We start from the raw sequence: 14,394 nt of genomic DNA on the forward strand, positions 1-14,394 counted from the left end.
ATGGATCAAATCTTTCTTAAAACTGTTTAGATTTACGATATCTAATTATACTGATTATGTATTTCCAGATGTTTTTTTCAATCATACCTTGCAAGGTAAATATCTTTTGTTGGCGGGTGAACCTTAAACCACTCTCGGTTAGCAGGTCTCATTGACAAAATGGTTGTTATTAAAAAAGTACTGAACCAATGTAGTACGCAGCCGATTTTATCGCTTTTATTGTAGAAAATATTTTTTTCTTTATACTGTCTCATCGTATTCAATCATTTTTTCATTCATATTTACTATTAGCTGTTTCAAAACTATAAAAACACCAACGTCGCATTTTCTCTCAAAATTAGTTGTTATAAACTATTCATAGCCGATGTAATTTATAGGTTCAAGAGAGATCTGATCATTAATAACTATTTTACAATTTTATCAATCTTATTTAAGAAAATAATTTGGTAAAATGCGACGTTGGCGTTTTTATAGTTTTGAAACAGCTAATACTTTTGTAAAACGTAAACTTTTTGACATAAAATTTAAAAAAACGAAAATTTTGTTGCAACAAAAATTTTTTATTTACATTTTTCTTTTATCATTTTGACAGGGGAATGATCAAATGTGAAGAAATATTACTCATATTGCTTTAGTGTTTACCGACATACCGAGATTGTTATTGTTTTCATTACATCGGCTCGGCTGTTTTACCCATGTTTTACCACTCGTATCACCAGTAACCACAAATAAAACTCTTCTAAAGAAACATTTTCTTCCAACTTATGCCGAAAGCACGTAACTTCTGAATTCAAATGAAAAACAGTTTGATGATGAAAACTTGTACCCTTTGCTGCGGCATAATACGATATTTACGTTCATTTATAAAAAATAATCTAAGATAAACAGCCTAAAGACAGAAACTTATTTATCGTTACATTATTAAAAGGTAGGTCAGTCAATACTTACCGTTATAAAAAGTGTTGTTCTTCAATTAGGTGATCACTGATCGAGGATTCCTGATGCTCAAACATTGTTTGAAAGCCCTTTTAAAACTAACTAAATTAATGTGTAAACACCTGTGTTAACTTTTTGGCACTATTCTTCATAAAAACTTTTATGGTTACAATACATTCAGTGCAAATTGTTTTTATTGATTGTAGAAATCAAGGAAAGAAAATACAAAAAACTATTATCGATTTAGTGGATGTGAAACACTCGGTGTTATTATGAAAACACTGCATCCGTACAGGCAATGTTGCAGAGTATCAAGTTTGGGAAAATGATTTACACCAAAAGAAAACGATGTTTTTATTTTTGAATAATTTCAGGAGCAAATATTATACTGACATTGATAGCTTGCATTGTCAGAATTTAAGATTTTGAGGGTTTTGGGTCATGATTGCAGAAAATAAATGTTTGCATCCATCCAGTGTTGTAATATCTGCCGTCAATGATTATTTTTTAAAAAACGTACTGCTAGAATAACATTATGTCGGAGCGTCTGCAAAAAACCACTGGTCTGTGTAATCAAAATAAATCGATAAACTGTTTATTAAAATAAATCAGCGATTTTTTGGCATACGGTTGTGTTATTTTAGATACTTAAATCTATTTATACTGTACTTTAGATTTAGTAATGTAAAATTATATGTAGTTTTCTTAAAAAAGTTTTAAAGATTTTTCAAAACAGGAAGAAAACAAATTATGGGTGACAATGGTGTTGTTAACAAACGAGTAAAACGCAACTGTTTCAGTACCCTTGTAAACATCTAATGTTCTATTAACAAATTTTATGTTCACTGTTAACTGCTTCATTTTTATGGGGTGATTGATATACGGAGCGTTCATTTGAGATCTAGCCTCATCACGTGTATTAATTACTTTTGTAAACTATTTATCAATTGGAGTTCAGTATATTTTGGATTTTTAGAGAGAAGTCTTTACTGCAGTGTGTAAAAAAGTATACACTATCAGACACCACCTTAAATAACAATAATAATTTTATGTTTGTCTGAATATTTCTAATTTGTTTTCTATGTAGAAATTGAATCACTAAAAAATGTTTTCAAGGTTGTGTTATCTTATTTGTTGCTTCGTCTGTGTAATAATAGTAAGATAATGCTCATAGTAGGACTATATCTCTGAGATATTTATCAAACTCATTTGTTACAACTTTCAACAGTGGTTGTTCGATTCGTAGAAAATTGATTCACGGACAAAATTTGTATTTCTAGTATTTTTAGTCTTCGATGTGTATGTTATCCCGGATATATCGGTTACACTTTAACAACGGAATAATGTCAAATTTGTTGATTCCATAAAGCACGATTTTTCCACCTCGACTAGATTAATGCAGAATTTATACTCGTCTGACAGGCGCTGAAACTGTTCTCGGAATAAATTGAGGGAGAAATGAGAAATTCTTTCAACAGATTTAAGAATGTTTATTTGGAGTATTTTGTGTAGGTTTCAGTAATTCAGAAAATTTAATCCCACAAAAACACATAAAGGATGAGTCCATTAGTCAGCCACTTTGAATACAAGATGGAAGAGGAGAAATATGGGTTAAATTTATGACTAGTAATCGCTCATCTACGTTTCAGACTCTCTTCGCTCGTTATTTCTGTCAAAATTTTAAAATTCTTGGGTTTGTGGTAATGTTGCATGTGGTCATGGTGTTGCTGCACTGAGGATTATGATCTTTGTTGCTACTAATAATAATATAGGAATCAGATTCTTTACACTTCCACAAGGTGTTCCAAAATTGAACGAGTTCTTATACTTACGTAAATTTAATTAACTACCTAACCAGAAAAAATGTTAGAAAATTCAAATATAAGGGTATATAACATTATTACTTGATTAATTGTTAATTAAGAGGCAATTAAAACATTTTTTTTTAATTAGTACACTGCTTTGCTAAATTTCACTTTTTGTCTGTTGCCTCAAAGTTGATACAATGTGTTCAAAAAGTTTGTTCATCAAGTCAACTATGGAATTTAAATTCAATGGGCCGCTTTGTCCAAATGATTCTTGTAGTTACAGTACTGTCATCTTTATCAAATCATTGAATTAATTTTTTACTATTCCTTTGCATTTTTCCGTGATTTTTGTTGTTGTGTATTCTCTGGTTTATAGATTCGAAGCCTTTTTACATTATTTTGATGGATCTGTCACTTTGATGGCATTCACGATTTAAACTAAGCGGCACATTACGTTCAAATTTCATAGGTGACTTGATGAACGACCATTTTTAAACACATTGCACTATTTATTTTTGGAGTAAAGATTTCAAATCTGACGTCAAAATTTGGTCATCAGCTCAAGTTTCTATTTTATAGCTTATGCAAAGTGCGGAAAGTGCTAGTATGTGTTACCTATGTCTCAAAAACTAGAGCTGGTTGGAAAAATTCTTTAGCAGTTTTGTAATCAGCATCCAGTAGTTACTTAACAACAGCAAAAAAATCTGAAGCAACAGAAATTTAAATGACTATAAAAAAGCTACATGTGCATTTTTCTAAACAAATGATAATATGACTTACCTATACCTCGAAAACTAAAGCTGATAGAAAAAATCTATTTAGAGTTTTAAAATCAGCGTTCAACAGACATTCAACAACAGCAAAAAAAATTGAGGCAACAGATAAGTAAATAACTAAACGTTGTGTCTTTTTTTTAAGAAATGTTAACCTCAGTTACCTATGTCTTAAAAACTGGAGCTGATAGAAATAATCTGTTTGCACTTTTTAAATCAGCGACTAACATTTACTGAACAATAGCAAAAAAATCTATACTGAGGTAATAGATTGATACAATGTGTTTTTAAATAATTCTACCAATTTCAAAGTTAACTAGATGAGAATCATTTAAAAACACATTGTATTTTTTACTATCGAATTTTTTTTTGTCTAATTAGTTAGGCGTTTTTAAACTGTGGAACACGTGAATTGCGTTTTAATTTTGGATTTATCATTGTTTCATCTGAAATTATTCAAGAATCTTTAAGATAAGATCATGTGGTCTTAGGGTTTGTCTATAGGTTACAATGACGCATCACATCGTTTCTTTTTTTAGCCGAGATCTAGGGTTGTAGAACAAGCAACCCGGCCATGTGATCTTATTACATACACTTCACATCTGGCCCACCATGCCACCATACCCACCATACATTGATCCTCGTATTTTAAACAAAATTCTGAGCCACAAGATTACGAAATTTTGCACCTGGTTTTAGCGCGGATAATTTTCGCGGCTTACTCAATATCTGAGAGGTAATAAACAGAGTGACTTTGATACATTCCCATTCTATTTAAAACCGTCGATTTATCTCGAAATTCTCGGTATACCCGAGCCGTTAATAAACAAATAGCTGGAGCCCCTCAAGCCCCAGCGATGCACCTTGCAAGGTTGAAGCTGCATCGATTTGAATTGCAATGAGGTTTCTTGACGCCAGCAGTCTCGGCCGACGTGTCTCGTTTGGCAATTAGGGGTTGCTTTACCTTGAAACTCGCTAAAAGCTGTAAGGGTGTGGGAATCTGAGGGATGATTGAGGCCTGTGTGCCACCTGTTGCATTGGATCAAGTTACAGTTACACAAACTGATGGCGATGTTGTTGCAGATGGACATGGACTACAGTTCCTTCGACTACGATGTCGAGAATGAGGATTTTTACGAAGTGAGTGTCCCGACCAAAGGGCAGAACAAGAGGAGGGTCACCTTTAAACAGCAAGTCTCGACTAAGGTGAGTTCGAACACTAGAAATTTATTTTTACCTAGACTTTTAGTTGCGGTTTCAAGCTTGTGTCGTGTCTTCTAGCAGTTGTACCTACATTCAAACATGTAAATTTTACGAAATTAATACACAATCTTCCTCTGATGTATTAGCAGCTGGTGATTTGTTTAATTTTCGAAAATAAACCGAAAAACATTTGTGAAGTTAAATTTGTACGAGAGCCAATTTCTTTTTATGTCAAATCACACATCTAGTGCGTTTGATCTGAACGCAAATTAATGCTGAGAAAATGGCAAAGTGTTACTAAAATTTATTTTTAAACTAAATCTGTACATTCTAAAAAACACTATACAACTTTGAAGGAGGTCTAAGAGACTGCATTTTTCTCCCAATTATTCTGTTAATAATAATGTTTTATTTATTTAAATTTATATCTTTTGTTAGATCGATTAGGTATCAAATCCATTAAATATACGTATTTCGTATCGAATAACAATGAGTGACAATTTGCCGCAAAAATATAGGAAACAATCCACATTTATTTTGCTACTGAGTGCCACTAGCCTAAAATTGTTATTTTATTTACAGTTCGATTTTTATCGAACTATTATTTCTAGTGTTATACCTTGACACTGATCTAATCTTATTGTTTACTTTTGTTGAAAACATATTTAAGTGAATTTGTTCAGCCATTTAAATTTTTATTTAAAAATTGTTGTACTTTACCAAAAAGAATTAGTTATTATTATTATGTAATTAAATTGATTTTTAAATAGTTGTAACTAGTGTTTAGTGTTTCTGGACATGGCTCATGTCGTCGCTGTAAAAATAACTCGTTCTTTAATGAATGAATCCCTTCAGAGAGCTTTCGTTTATTATTTTTTGTTTCCATTTGTTTCTCACATGGAAGCCCCGCTGGGGGACAGGTTGATATCACACCCACTGTTTGAAATAAGCGCACTTCCTGCATTAAGTCTAAGGGCCGGTTGTTGGAAAGAGAGAGTGTCTCCATCTTCCGGTGCCAAATTAAAACGGTCGAGTGCGCGCCGTGATTGGCCTTAATTATCGCCGATGGGGTGCCAACTGAAGTGAAACAAAGCTTTGCTGGAAACTGATTTTGGGGGATTTTCCAGTTTTACTCAACATTTGTAGAACTAGCACAGAGGCGGCGTTAGAAATTAAACAAATTCGACCATGACAACGCGACTTTTTTGTTTAAACAAATGTGGATACTTCTAGACTTGCCTATCTTTACATAAAGTGATATAAAATCGTTTCCGAATAATCGATTTATCTGTTTACCAAAAGGTCTTTTTGTTTGTCGTCTGTTTAAAAAGCGGTAATTCCAATAGTATGGGACCAATATTTGATCAAAGGCTCTTTCTTTCAAACAAGCAAACATTCCACATTTTTTAATTGTTATTCTTTGAACTTTGATTTTTTCTTTAATAATCATCAAAGAAAAATGCTATTTACAACACGTAGTGAAATTCTTTGAGCGTAATAAGATAAATGAGGCACGTCGCGGTTCGTAATGTTTGTTTTTCTTGGGCGATTGCCAAATGCAAATAAAATACCTAAAAAATTAGTAAATTTGTTTTGGGTACGATGTATAAATTGGAAATGTACTGCAAACATTCGTGACAGCTAAAATGCAGTGGAAATGGGTTAATGCCTGATTAAGATCGTTTTATACATTTTAATCTTATCACTATTAGTCCAAAGGTGCTTGCAATATGTAATTTGCCATTTTTTAATTTATAAACGTGATAGAACTAGTATTCTTACTGTTTACAGTTTTATTGAGGTACAAGTTGAATTTTGTTGACAGTGTATTGTTATCAATAATTCGATATCTTGCTGTTTGGTTTTTGCAACGTAATCGTACCTATTGTTATTGTACGCAATAAATAAAGACATCTTTTTTATTAGAAACTTAACCCACAGAAAACTTGCATTGATTTCACCAAGTGAAGAAACTAAAGGACTAACTCAACAATTCAAAAGTTTTGGAGAAAACACTCTTTATTAGTGGTCACACTTCAAAGTTAAAAATTTTAGTACACATATTAGCTGTTTCAAAACTATAAAAACGCCAACGTCGCATTTTACCGAATTATTATTTTTTTTTTAAATAAGATTGATAAAATTGTAAAATAGTTATTAATGATTAGATCTCTCATTACTCATTAGTTATTATTTTTTGGAAGTGCATGAATAATTTATAACAGCTAATTTTGAGAGAAAATGCGACGTTGACGTTTTTATAGTTTTGAAACAGCTAATACCTAATTAGAACTTGGATCGCGATTGGTTGAAAACGCTTCTCTTTTAGCATTGTTTGTTAATCTTTGTGACATTAACATTATATTTATTGTTATCTCTCGATCTAATCAGCTGACGATAGAGATAAAAATTGTTAATCCCAAAATTTTTGTAAATACTATTAATAATTAATCAATTAATCCGCCACTTTTTGATAATTGGAGAAGTCAAAAAAATCTTTGGACACAACCACAGTTGTTAAGGCACCATTTACAACATTAAAAATAACCTCTGAGTCTTTGATTTCGGAAGAGCCGGAAACTAAGGTCTTCATTAAGGTGTCAACATGGAAATATTGGAGGCATTATCCTCCGATCCCAATCCGGAAGCGGCAAGCACGTGAAACAGTAGAGAACCCGCGGCAGGAATTCTAATGACTGAAAAAGAGAAAAACCTGAAAAGACAACGTCTTTTTTTCTTCACTCTTCACCCGAGTGATCTTTTATTTCGAGGTGACACCTGAATTTGTGTTTCGTTATAATTATTTAGGGACTCATAGACATCCGGTGCGTGATAGCATCGCTTCCGTTGAGGACATGCTTTTGATATTGAAGATTTTTTATGGGGATTACAAGAGTGACGTTACCAAACCGAAACGGTTAAATGAGATGACACGACTATGACTATATCCACCAGTTGTGTAACTATTTTGGTAGTTAAAAAAACAGTCGGCGAAAATGTGACTTTCGAAACCTTGTACGCTGTGAAATCAATTGGAGAAAATGCGAAATCACCGTCTAATCATTAAGTGCTGAGTACCTAGTATTGGTGCTTTTTGCCGAGATCCGATATGGAAGTAATTAAATTTATAATAATAATTATTATTATAAATTGATTAGGTTGGACGCGTATCCTAACACCAATCTATTCATAAATAAATAGGAAAGGAGAGGAATGTGATGAAATTGGAAATTGCGAAAATAAAGCTAGGCCAATGTCAGGTTCCAATTCCTTGTGGTTGTGCTCAGTAGACGAACCGAAAATTATTATTAGCTTTTACACACCTATCACATGTTAATGATGTAGATGTCTACATTTAATTACCAATTAAATATAATTAAATACTTGCTGACTTGATACACGTTTTTGCTATTTGTACTTTTATAACTTTCTATAACATATAGGTACATACATATATGCAACAAATGTTTTATAGTTATTAATACAAGTGCGAAAACACAAGTTTAAAGTTCGAGGGCTGTCGGGTATGCAACGAGCATTAGCGAGAACTTAAAGCATTTTCGCAGGAACGTTATGCAAAATTTTTTTGTTGAAACAAAACGTGTTTTAAAATAGTGTTTATAATCTAGGATTACATACAGGGTCGCTAAAAAGTATGGATACAGTTAAATATTGTAAAAACTATTCATCAAAACTTATTGAAATTTGGTATATGCTTAAGAGTATATAAATTGTACCGTTTCAGATGTTTATTAAATTTCTATCTCCATTTGTTCTTCCGATACAAGGCTAACTTGATTTTTTTTAAATAGCAACAAGGGTCAAATTTTAAATTTTTGAGAACAGTATTTTATTCTGAGTTCTATGGTATAACATGTGCATACCTTAATTTAATCGAAACTTGAAAAATGAAAAATTTTGTTAGCTTTGGAAATGTTGTTTTTATTTATCGTTAGCTCTTTGCTGTTTAAACATTGACCAAAAAATAAGTAAAAGTTAAAAATAATTGTTAAAGTAACACTTTTAACTGAAAAGACCACGTTTTAATTAAAGAATTTAAACACGAAATACTTGATTTTTATGCTTCAAAAGATGTTCCACTAACTTCTGGGCTTTCTTTCTCCATGATCAATCAACATGAGAATTTTTGCGCTCAATTTTACTTAAATGTGCTATTATTAAAGTAATTGTTGCACCCAAGTTTAATTTTTGACTAATATAGAAGTGACAGATATCGCTAATAACAGTATTTTCAAAGCTAACTTAGTTTTACTATTCCAGAAAATTTTTGAATTTTTTTTTTACATTTTAAAAAAGTAATGGTGGGTGGTGGGTATTATGTTACATCACTGAATTCAGAAAAAATGCTCTGTTAAAAATTATTAAATTTGGCTCTTCGTGCCATTAAAAAAATTGAATTTAGCCTTGTATTTTCAAAATAAATGACGATAAAATTTGAAAAAGTTCTCAGATGATAGAATTTAAACACTTTTAACTGTTTCCCAATTTTTAAGGTTTTCTGTTAAACCGTCCTGAAAATATTTAACTGTATCCATACCAAAAAAATATTTTTGGGAAAAAATACAGGTAATTCATAACCGCCGTCCGTTTTTTGGGTATACCGATTGCAGACAATCACCTGAGTTAAAAGTTCTTATGACAAAATGTTCTTCAAACTAAGTTTTCAGCTTTTTAGATTGCCTATATTTTTTGAATTTAGTCAGCGAAAATGACAGACCTTGCAAAATTAAACAGATACCTACTCAAAAAAAACACTATATTAATAAAATAATAAATAATAATAAAATAATAAATACATAAATGATAATAATAAATGAAATCCGACAACATGGGAACGAAAAGAGTAACAAATGAATAATGGTTGCTGAAAATAAAAAAAGTTGCTTGAAACAAAATTCTGATACTGTATACTTCTTTCATCATCATGCGAAAATTAGGCCGAACTTTTCAACCACGCTGTAGCTATATCGTAAAATTTTACGTGTTCTATAAAGTTGTGCCACAATGTTTGGCAAAAGAAGATTTCAGATTTTTGTTAATTTTTCAATGAAAGAGAGACGCTCGCCTTTTCTCATTACTACGTTCATTCATCGCGCACCAAATCCCCCCAACACCTCGCTTGAATGAAGTTACATCATTTACATGTCACAATGGAAGAATCGTTCTTTAGACAAATTAAACGTTCTGTAGCCGGCTTCCAGTTTTGTGTGTAGAGGTAAACCCATGTCGCCTTAGCCCAGATCCCGCCCTCACCCTGCTGCCCAACCTTACCCCGCCACACCCTTCTTGCGCCCATGTGACTCATCCCTTGGTCGAAAACCGACAAGGGCTCCTGGTCTTGAACGACGAAATGAGCGCACCTTTTCCATCGCCGACTCTGTCCCCTCCCGCACCAGAAAGGCCGATGACTGTTGTTACATGAAGAATGCATCTGTCTTGTGTTTATCTCTGTCAACAGTAGCTCTTTCTTCGTGTCTGGGTACGCGATTATCGACTGGTTAATTGAACAGAGTTTTACCCAGATTTAGCGGAGACAAAGTTTAGAAATGTAAGAGAAAGAAGGGAATTGCCCACGGATACGCCTCGTAGTGCCCACGAGTTTATGCACGGCCTGTAGCGAGTTTTATGAATAAATCGTTGTGTTTTTGTATTCAGATGATGGCGCAACGAACAGCAACAGACAACTTATTGCTTTACCAGGAGTCAACAGTCACCGCTTGGCATATGGGACGTAGATTGTTTTATAATCACTTCATAAATTCCATTTCGGGAGTAATGCGATATGATGATTGAGGTGTAAAGGTACCTCGGGGGTTCAAACCGTTGGGAAAATGGGTGCTTGGCTGATTGTTATCAAAACAAGCAACTTAATTCGAAACAACTGCAATTACCAGCCGTTAAATTGTGTTAATCAGAATAATACAAAGTGTCATAATAATTTAAATCGAATTACTTTCGTATTTGTGCTCTAACAGCGCTTGCAACGACTTTATGATTATGACCGTTCATTATACGGGATGATTTACACGGTACTTGTACAAGTAGGTACTTTTTGGTAATGAGTTCAAAGAAGTCTTTATTTCTAGTTGTTACACTAGTTGTTACACTAACTTTTTAATCAAATTGTGTTTTTTATTACATTAAAATAATTTTTTAGCTGAAAAATGTGCTATAAAAATACATAATTTATAATAAGAAAGTTAAAGACTTGATAATAATGTGTGGAGATTTTACACAATAGCCAACCTTATTTTGGTTAAAATCTCATTTCCATCACAATCAAGAACTTTGCTTCAATCATCTAAAAGATGAAAATAGACTTGATAGCGATAAAAATGATAAAAATTAATTGCTTTCTCGTGGGTGAATACTTTAAGTGGATTCTCTTCAGAATTAATAGTTAATTTTTATAAAGAAAACCTAGTGTTATTAGTTAGTAAATAATTCTAATTGCATCTAAACGTATTTTTGTTATTTTAGAGTAAAAGGTCTGTTACCATCACTAAGGTGGTTTTTAGCACTAAATTGTACCAACTTTTTAGTTTTTAAAAGATGCAGCTTATAATATTACAAGGTACTACTGCATTTTATTTTATTGGTAAGAGACGTTAAAACATTTTTTCTACAGCCGTCAAAAAATCGTGACATTTATGCATGGTTACCTATGCGCGAAGTTTGACGTTTTTTCACTGTGAAAAAATATTATTTTTTCACGGTTTCACAGTGAAAAAATAATATTTTTTAACTGTGCAGGCAACTCGATTTTTCAGATCATTTTGTTCCAACTTATTTCTGTTACAATTTTAGTAACACGAAAAGACATCAACAGCAACCGAAATGAAGAGACGGATCGATAATGAGAGGTAGTTTTAAAGGTTTTATAATTATACAGAACAATATTACAAAACAATAATAATAGATATTTACTTTGACATATGAAAATTAAATGTGCATGACGAAAACGTGCCCCCGTTTATCCCCAGAGGCCTGAGTGAAGACGCTTGTAAATGAAAGTTATTTTCGCCATTAAAAGAAGCCGATGTAGAAGGTTGAGTGATTTTGTTTTCTTCTGTGGAGGAAGAAGGTTGAATTTTATTGGCAATTTCAATTTTATTATTCAAAGAGTCCTCGATGTAACTTTCTGCCACTGTGCTGCTTCTCCAGCCCCCATGACGTTTAATTGAAATTAGATCACCTCCAGCATTCGCCAAAAGAGTGGCAGAGCTTCTTCTGAAGCAGTGACCAGTATATTTTTTAGGTTCGTCTTTGTTAAGCCACTTTGCAATCAAACTTGGTATCTCTCCGATTTTGTTAATTCCAACATTTTGATTCACACATTTTCCGTTGGTATACTTTAAAAATAAACGGTCACTAGTCGCCCGTGGAGGCCGCAAAGCTCTATATTTTCTGACAATTTCTATATTTTCTAAATTTGAAACAGTAAATATTCGTTCGCAGTGGGTTTTTGTATCAGGCACCTTCACAATTAAGACAGACTGTTTATCTTCTATGTCAGTTAGCTTCATTTTAACTAATTCTTCACGTCGAAGGGCTCCCGATATACCCAAAATTAGCACAGTCTATAAATAAAACGAGTTGTTTTGATTTGTATTACACTAATATGATAAGTTTACCTTCATCAGTAAATATATCTTGTCATCTGCTTCATTAATAAACTTGCTAATGTCTTCTTTGTCTAAAATTTGCGACTTCTTGCTTCTGTAACCTACGCTTTTGCTTTTCAGGTAGGGCACTAACTTCGGAAACTTACGTGTATCGATATTCTCTTTAACGTTTAAGGTGGCTTTCAACATCGCATAAAGGGCCCAGAGTGTTGGTGGCTTTAAGGTGGTAGACTTTTCTTCCAAATACGCCAACAAAACATTTTCCGTTACTTGATCAATCTTTTTCATAGAACACCACTGCCGAAACTGAAGATACGTTTTTTCGTACTGCGGTCTTGATTTAGCAGGCAAAAGATTCGACACTGCCGCGCTTGCAATTGCATCTATTTCGTTTTCGCTGCTAAAATCCATCACACTTCTTCAACAAAAATACCTATTGTGACAAATTTTTCGCATCTATCACTTTTATTTATCATCGTAACCATGCAAGCAACTCGATTTATCAGACCATTTTGTTCCAACTAATTTCTGTTACTTTTTTCTTCATCTGGAGGCTGTAGAAAAAACGTTGTTTGTATTTCGTGGCGAAATTCATGTTTTAATGGCGCCTTCGAATGTCTTTTAGGTCTCGACCTGGCGGTCTCGACTAAAATAACATTCTCAGGCGCCATTAAAAAAACACTCATTTCGCGCACTTAATACAAAAATTACTATTTTAAATGTTTAAACGGTATTTTAGAAATAAAAATCATTGAAACGGGAAAGAAACTTAAACTGAAGATTAAATGAAGATGTCTTCTGAAAGTGTAAAATAAATATATAAAGTTTTACTTAACTTGGTACTTTTCAGAAATTTCATAGAAATAAAATAATTAAATGCAGCAAATTCAAATTGCAGAACCACCTGTGATCCTACACTTTTTTATAAACAGTCCATACGATTAGAGCGGAAATGAAAAATGTAGTTACATATTATTTTCTCTGCTCTTTCTTGGACATCTAGCGAGTTTACGATTTTTTTTAGTTTTTGTGATTTTAGGAAAATCTTTAATATGTTAACAACATAATTTTTGGGTTTTCATATTTATTCAAATATTTGTAGTCTGCATTAGCTTTTTACTGGAAAGCACTGAAAAACACATGTCATTGTTTTTAAATATTGCTTCATCATGGCAGGAAATCTTCACTTGTTTTGGTTCTCGACACTGTCAAGACAAGAAGAAGAACGTTTCTTGACTTCACTACTTTAAATCTTTGGATACCATCACGATCGGCTTACGACGGCTGCATAATGAGTATTGTGCATAAATTAGTGAATATAAAAATATAGATAATAAAAAACGTTTTCCTTTGTTAATTAATCTAATACAAATGAATGATTTTACTAAAAAAAGATGTAAGTGTTTATGGACGTCATTTAGACATTCTTTTTTAGGTTACATATTTCTTGTGATTTGGATTTTTCTTAAACTTTTAAGTTCGTGTCTAACTTTAATTTTCTTTTTTTGGCAAAATCCAGCTTTAATTTTAAAATTAAACGTGGTCTTTAAAAAAGTATTCAGGAATAAAGATAAGGTTTTATATTTCTATCAGTGTTATGAAAAAAATTAAATTGGTTTTAATTTGGGATTAATTTTTGAGTTTTGTCGCCAGACTAAAAAAGTTTGCAATTAACGAAATAATTTTATACTTAATTCATTTGTTAATGGGCGATTAATAGTCTCAACTGTTAAAGGGACTCACTCGCTATTGCTCGTTTGTGCTTTAAAGAGTCTTGATTATTAAATCTTTTTCATTGACAAAATAGTAGTTTAAAATTAAAATAATTATAAAAAGGCCTAGAAGGGTCAAATTAACTCTGAGCTTTTTATATAGTACCTAGAACATTACACTGTTACACTAATTTAGATCAGTGTGTTCAATACAATTAACTTCCTAGTCATCCCCCACACATTTGCCGGTTTTCCTAACATCTGGATATGACGAATTATCGTAAAATTGGTTTCGTTTCTGTTTTTTGCGAGACCT

At 32.4% G+C, this 14,394-nt stretch overlaps 2 protein-coding genes across 7 annotated transcripts in view; one reads left to right on the forward strand and one right to left on the reverse strand.

Moving 5' to 3' along the window:
- The window catches only part of pnt (pointed), an 88,756-nt gene that overhangs the window by 1,005 nt on the left and 73,357 nt on the right, over positions 1-14,394 (forward strand). For all 3 annotated transcript variants that reach the window (XM_064355789.1, XM_064355790.1, XM_064355791.1), the window contains exon 2: positions 4,601-4,723. In XM_064355789.1, coding sequence (XP_064211859.1) covers positions 4,601-4,723 — 123 coding nt within the window. The remainder of the gene's footprint in view (positions 1-4,600; positions 4,724-14,394) is intronic.
- Positions 11,606-13,087, reverse strand: LOC107398179 (uncharacterized). 4 transcript variants are annotated; one of them, XR_001575109.2, is made up of 3 exons: positions 12,513-13,087; positions 12,376-12,460; positions 11,606-12,321 (listed from the first exon to the last, which is right to left on the reverse strand). XR_001575109.2 is itself a non-coding variant. In XM_064355721.1 (3 exons), the coding sequence occupies exons 1-3, from the start codon at positions 12,775-12,777 to the stop codon at positions 11,665-11,667; spliced, it is 1,014 nt and encodes a 337-aa protein (XP_064211791.1). In that variant the 5' UTR covers positions 12,778-13,087; the 3' UTR covers positions 11,606-11,664. The 4 variants fall into 4 exon arrangements, 2 of the variants coding, with proteins under 2 accessions (XP_064211791.1, XP_064211790.1); XR_010333514.1 differs by having other exon boundaries at positions 11,606-12,167; positions 12,220-12,321; positions 12,376-13,087; XM_064355721.1 differs by having other exon boundaries at positions 12,376-12,467.

The sequence above is a fragment of the Tribolium castaneum genome, chromosome 3 (assembly GCF_031307605.1).
Source record: "Tribolium castaneum strain GA2 chromosome 3, icTriCast1.1, whole genome shotgun sequence".
Taxonomy (NCBI): domain Eukaryota; kingdom Metazoa; phylum Arthropoda; class Insecta; order Coleoptera; family Tenebrionidae; genus Tribolium; species Tribolium castaneum.

Bases quoted from the DNA above. Each gene is read 5' to 3' on its own strand.
- LOC107398179 (XM_064355720.1), bottom strand. From the start codon at position 12,777: ATGGATTTTAGCAGCGAAAACGAAATAGATGCAATTGCAAGCGCGGCA. The intron at 12,322-12,375 runs GTAAACTTATCA...TTTTATTTATAG, and splicing joins AGATATATTTACTGATGAAG to ACTGTGCTAATTTTGGGTAT.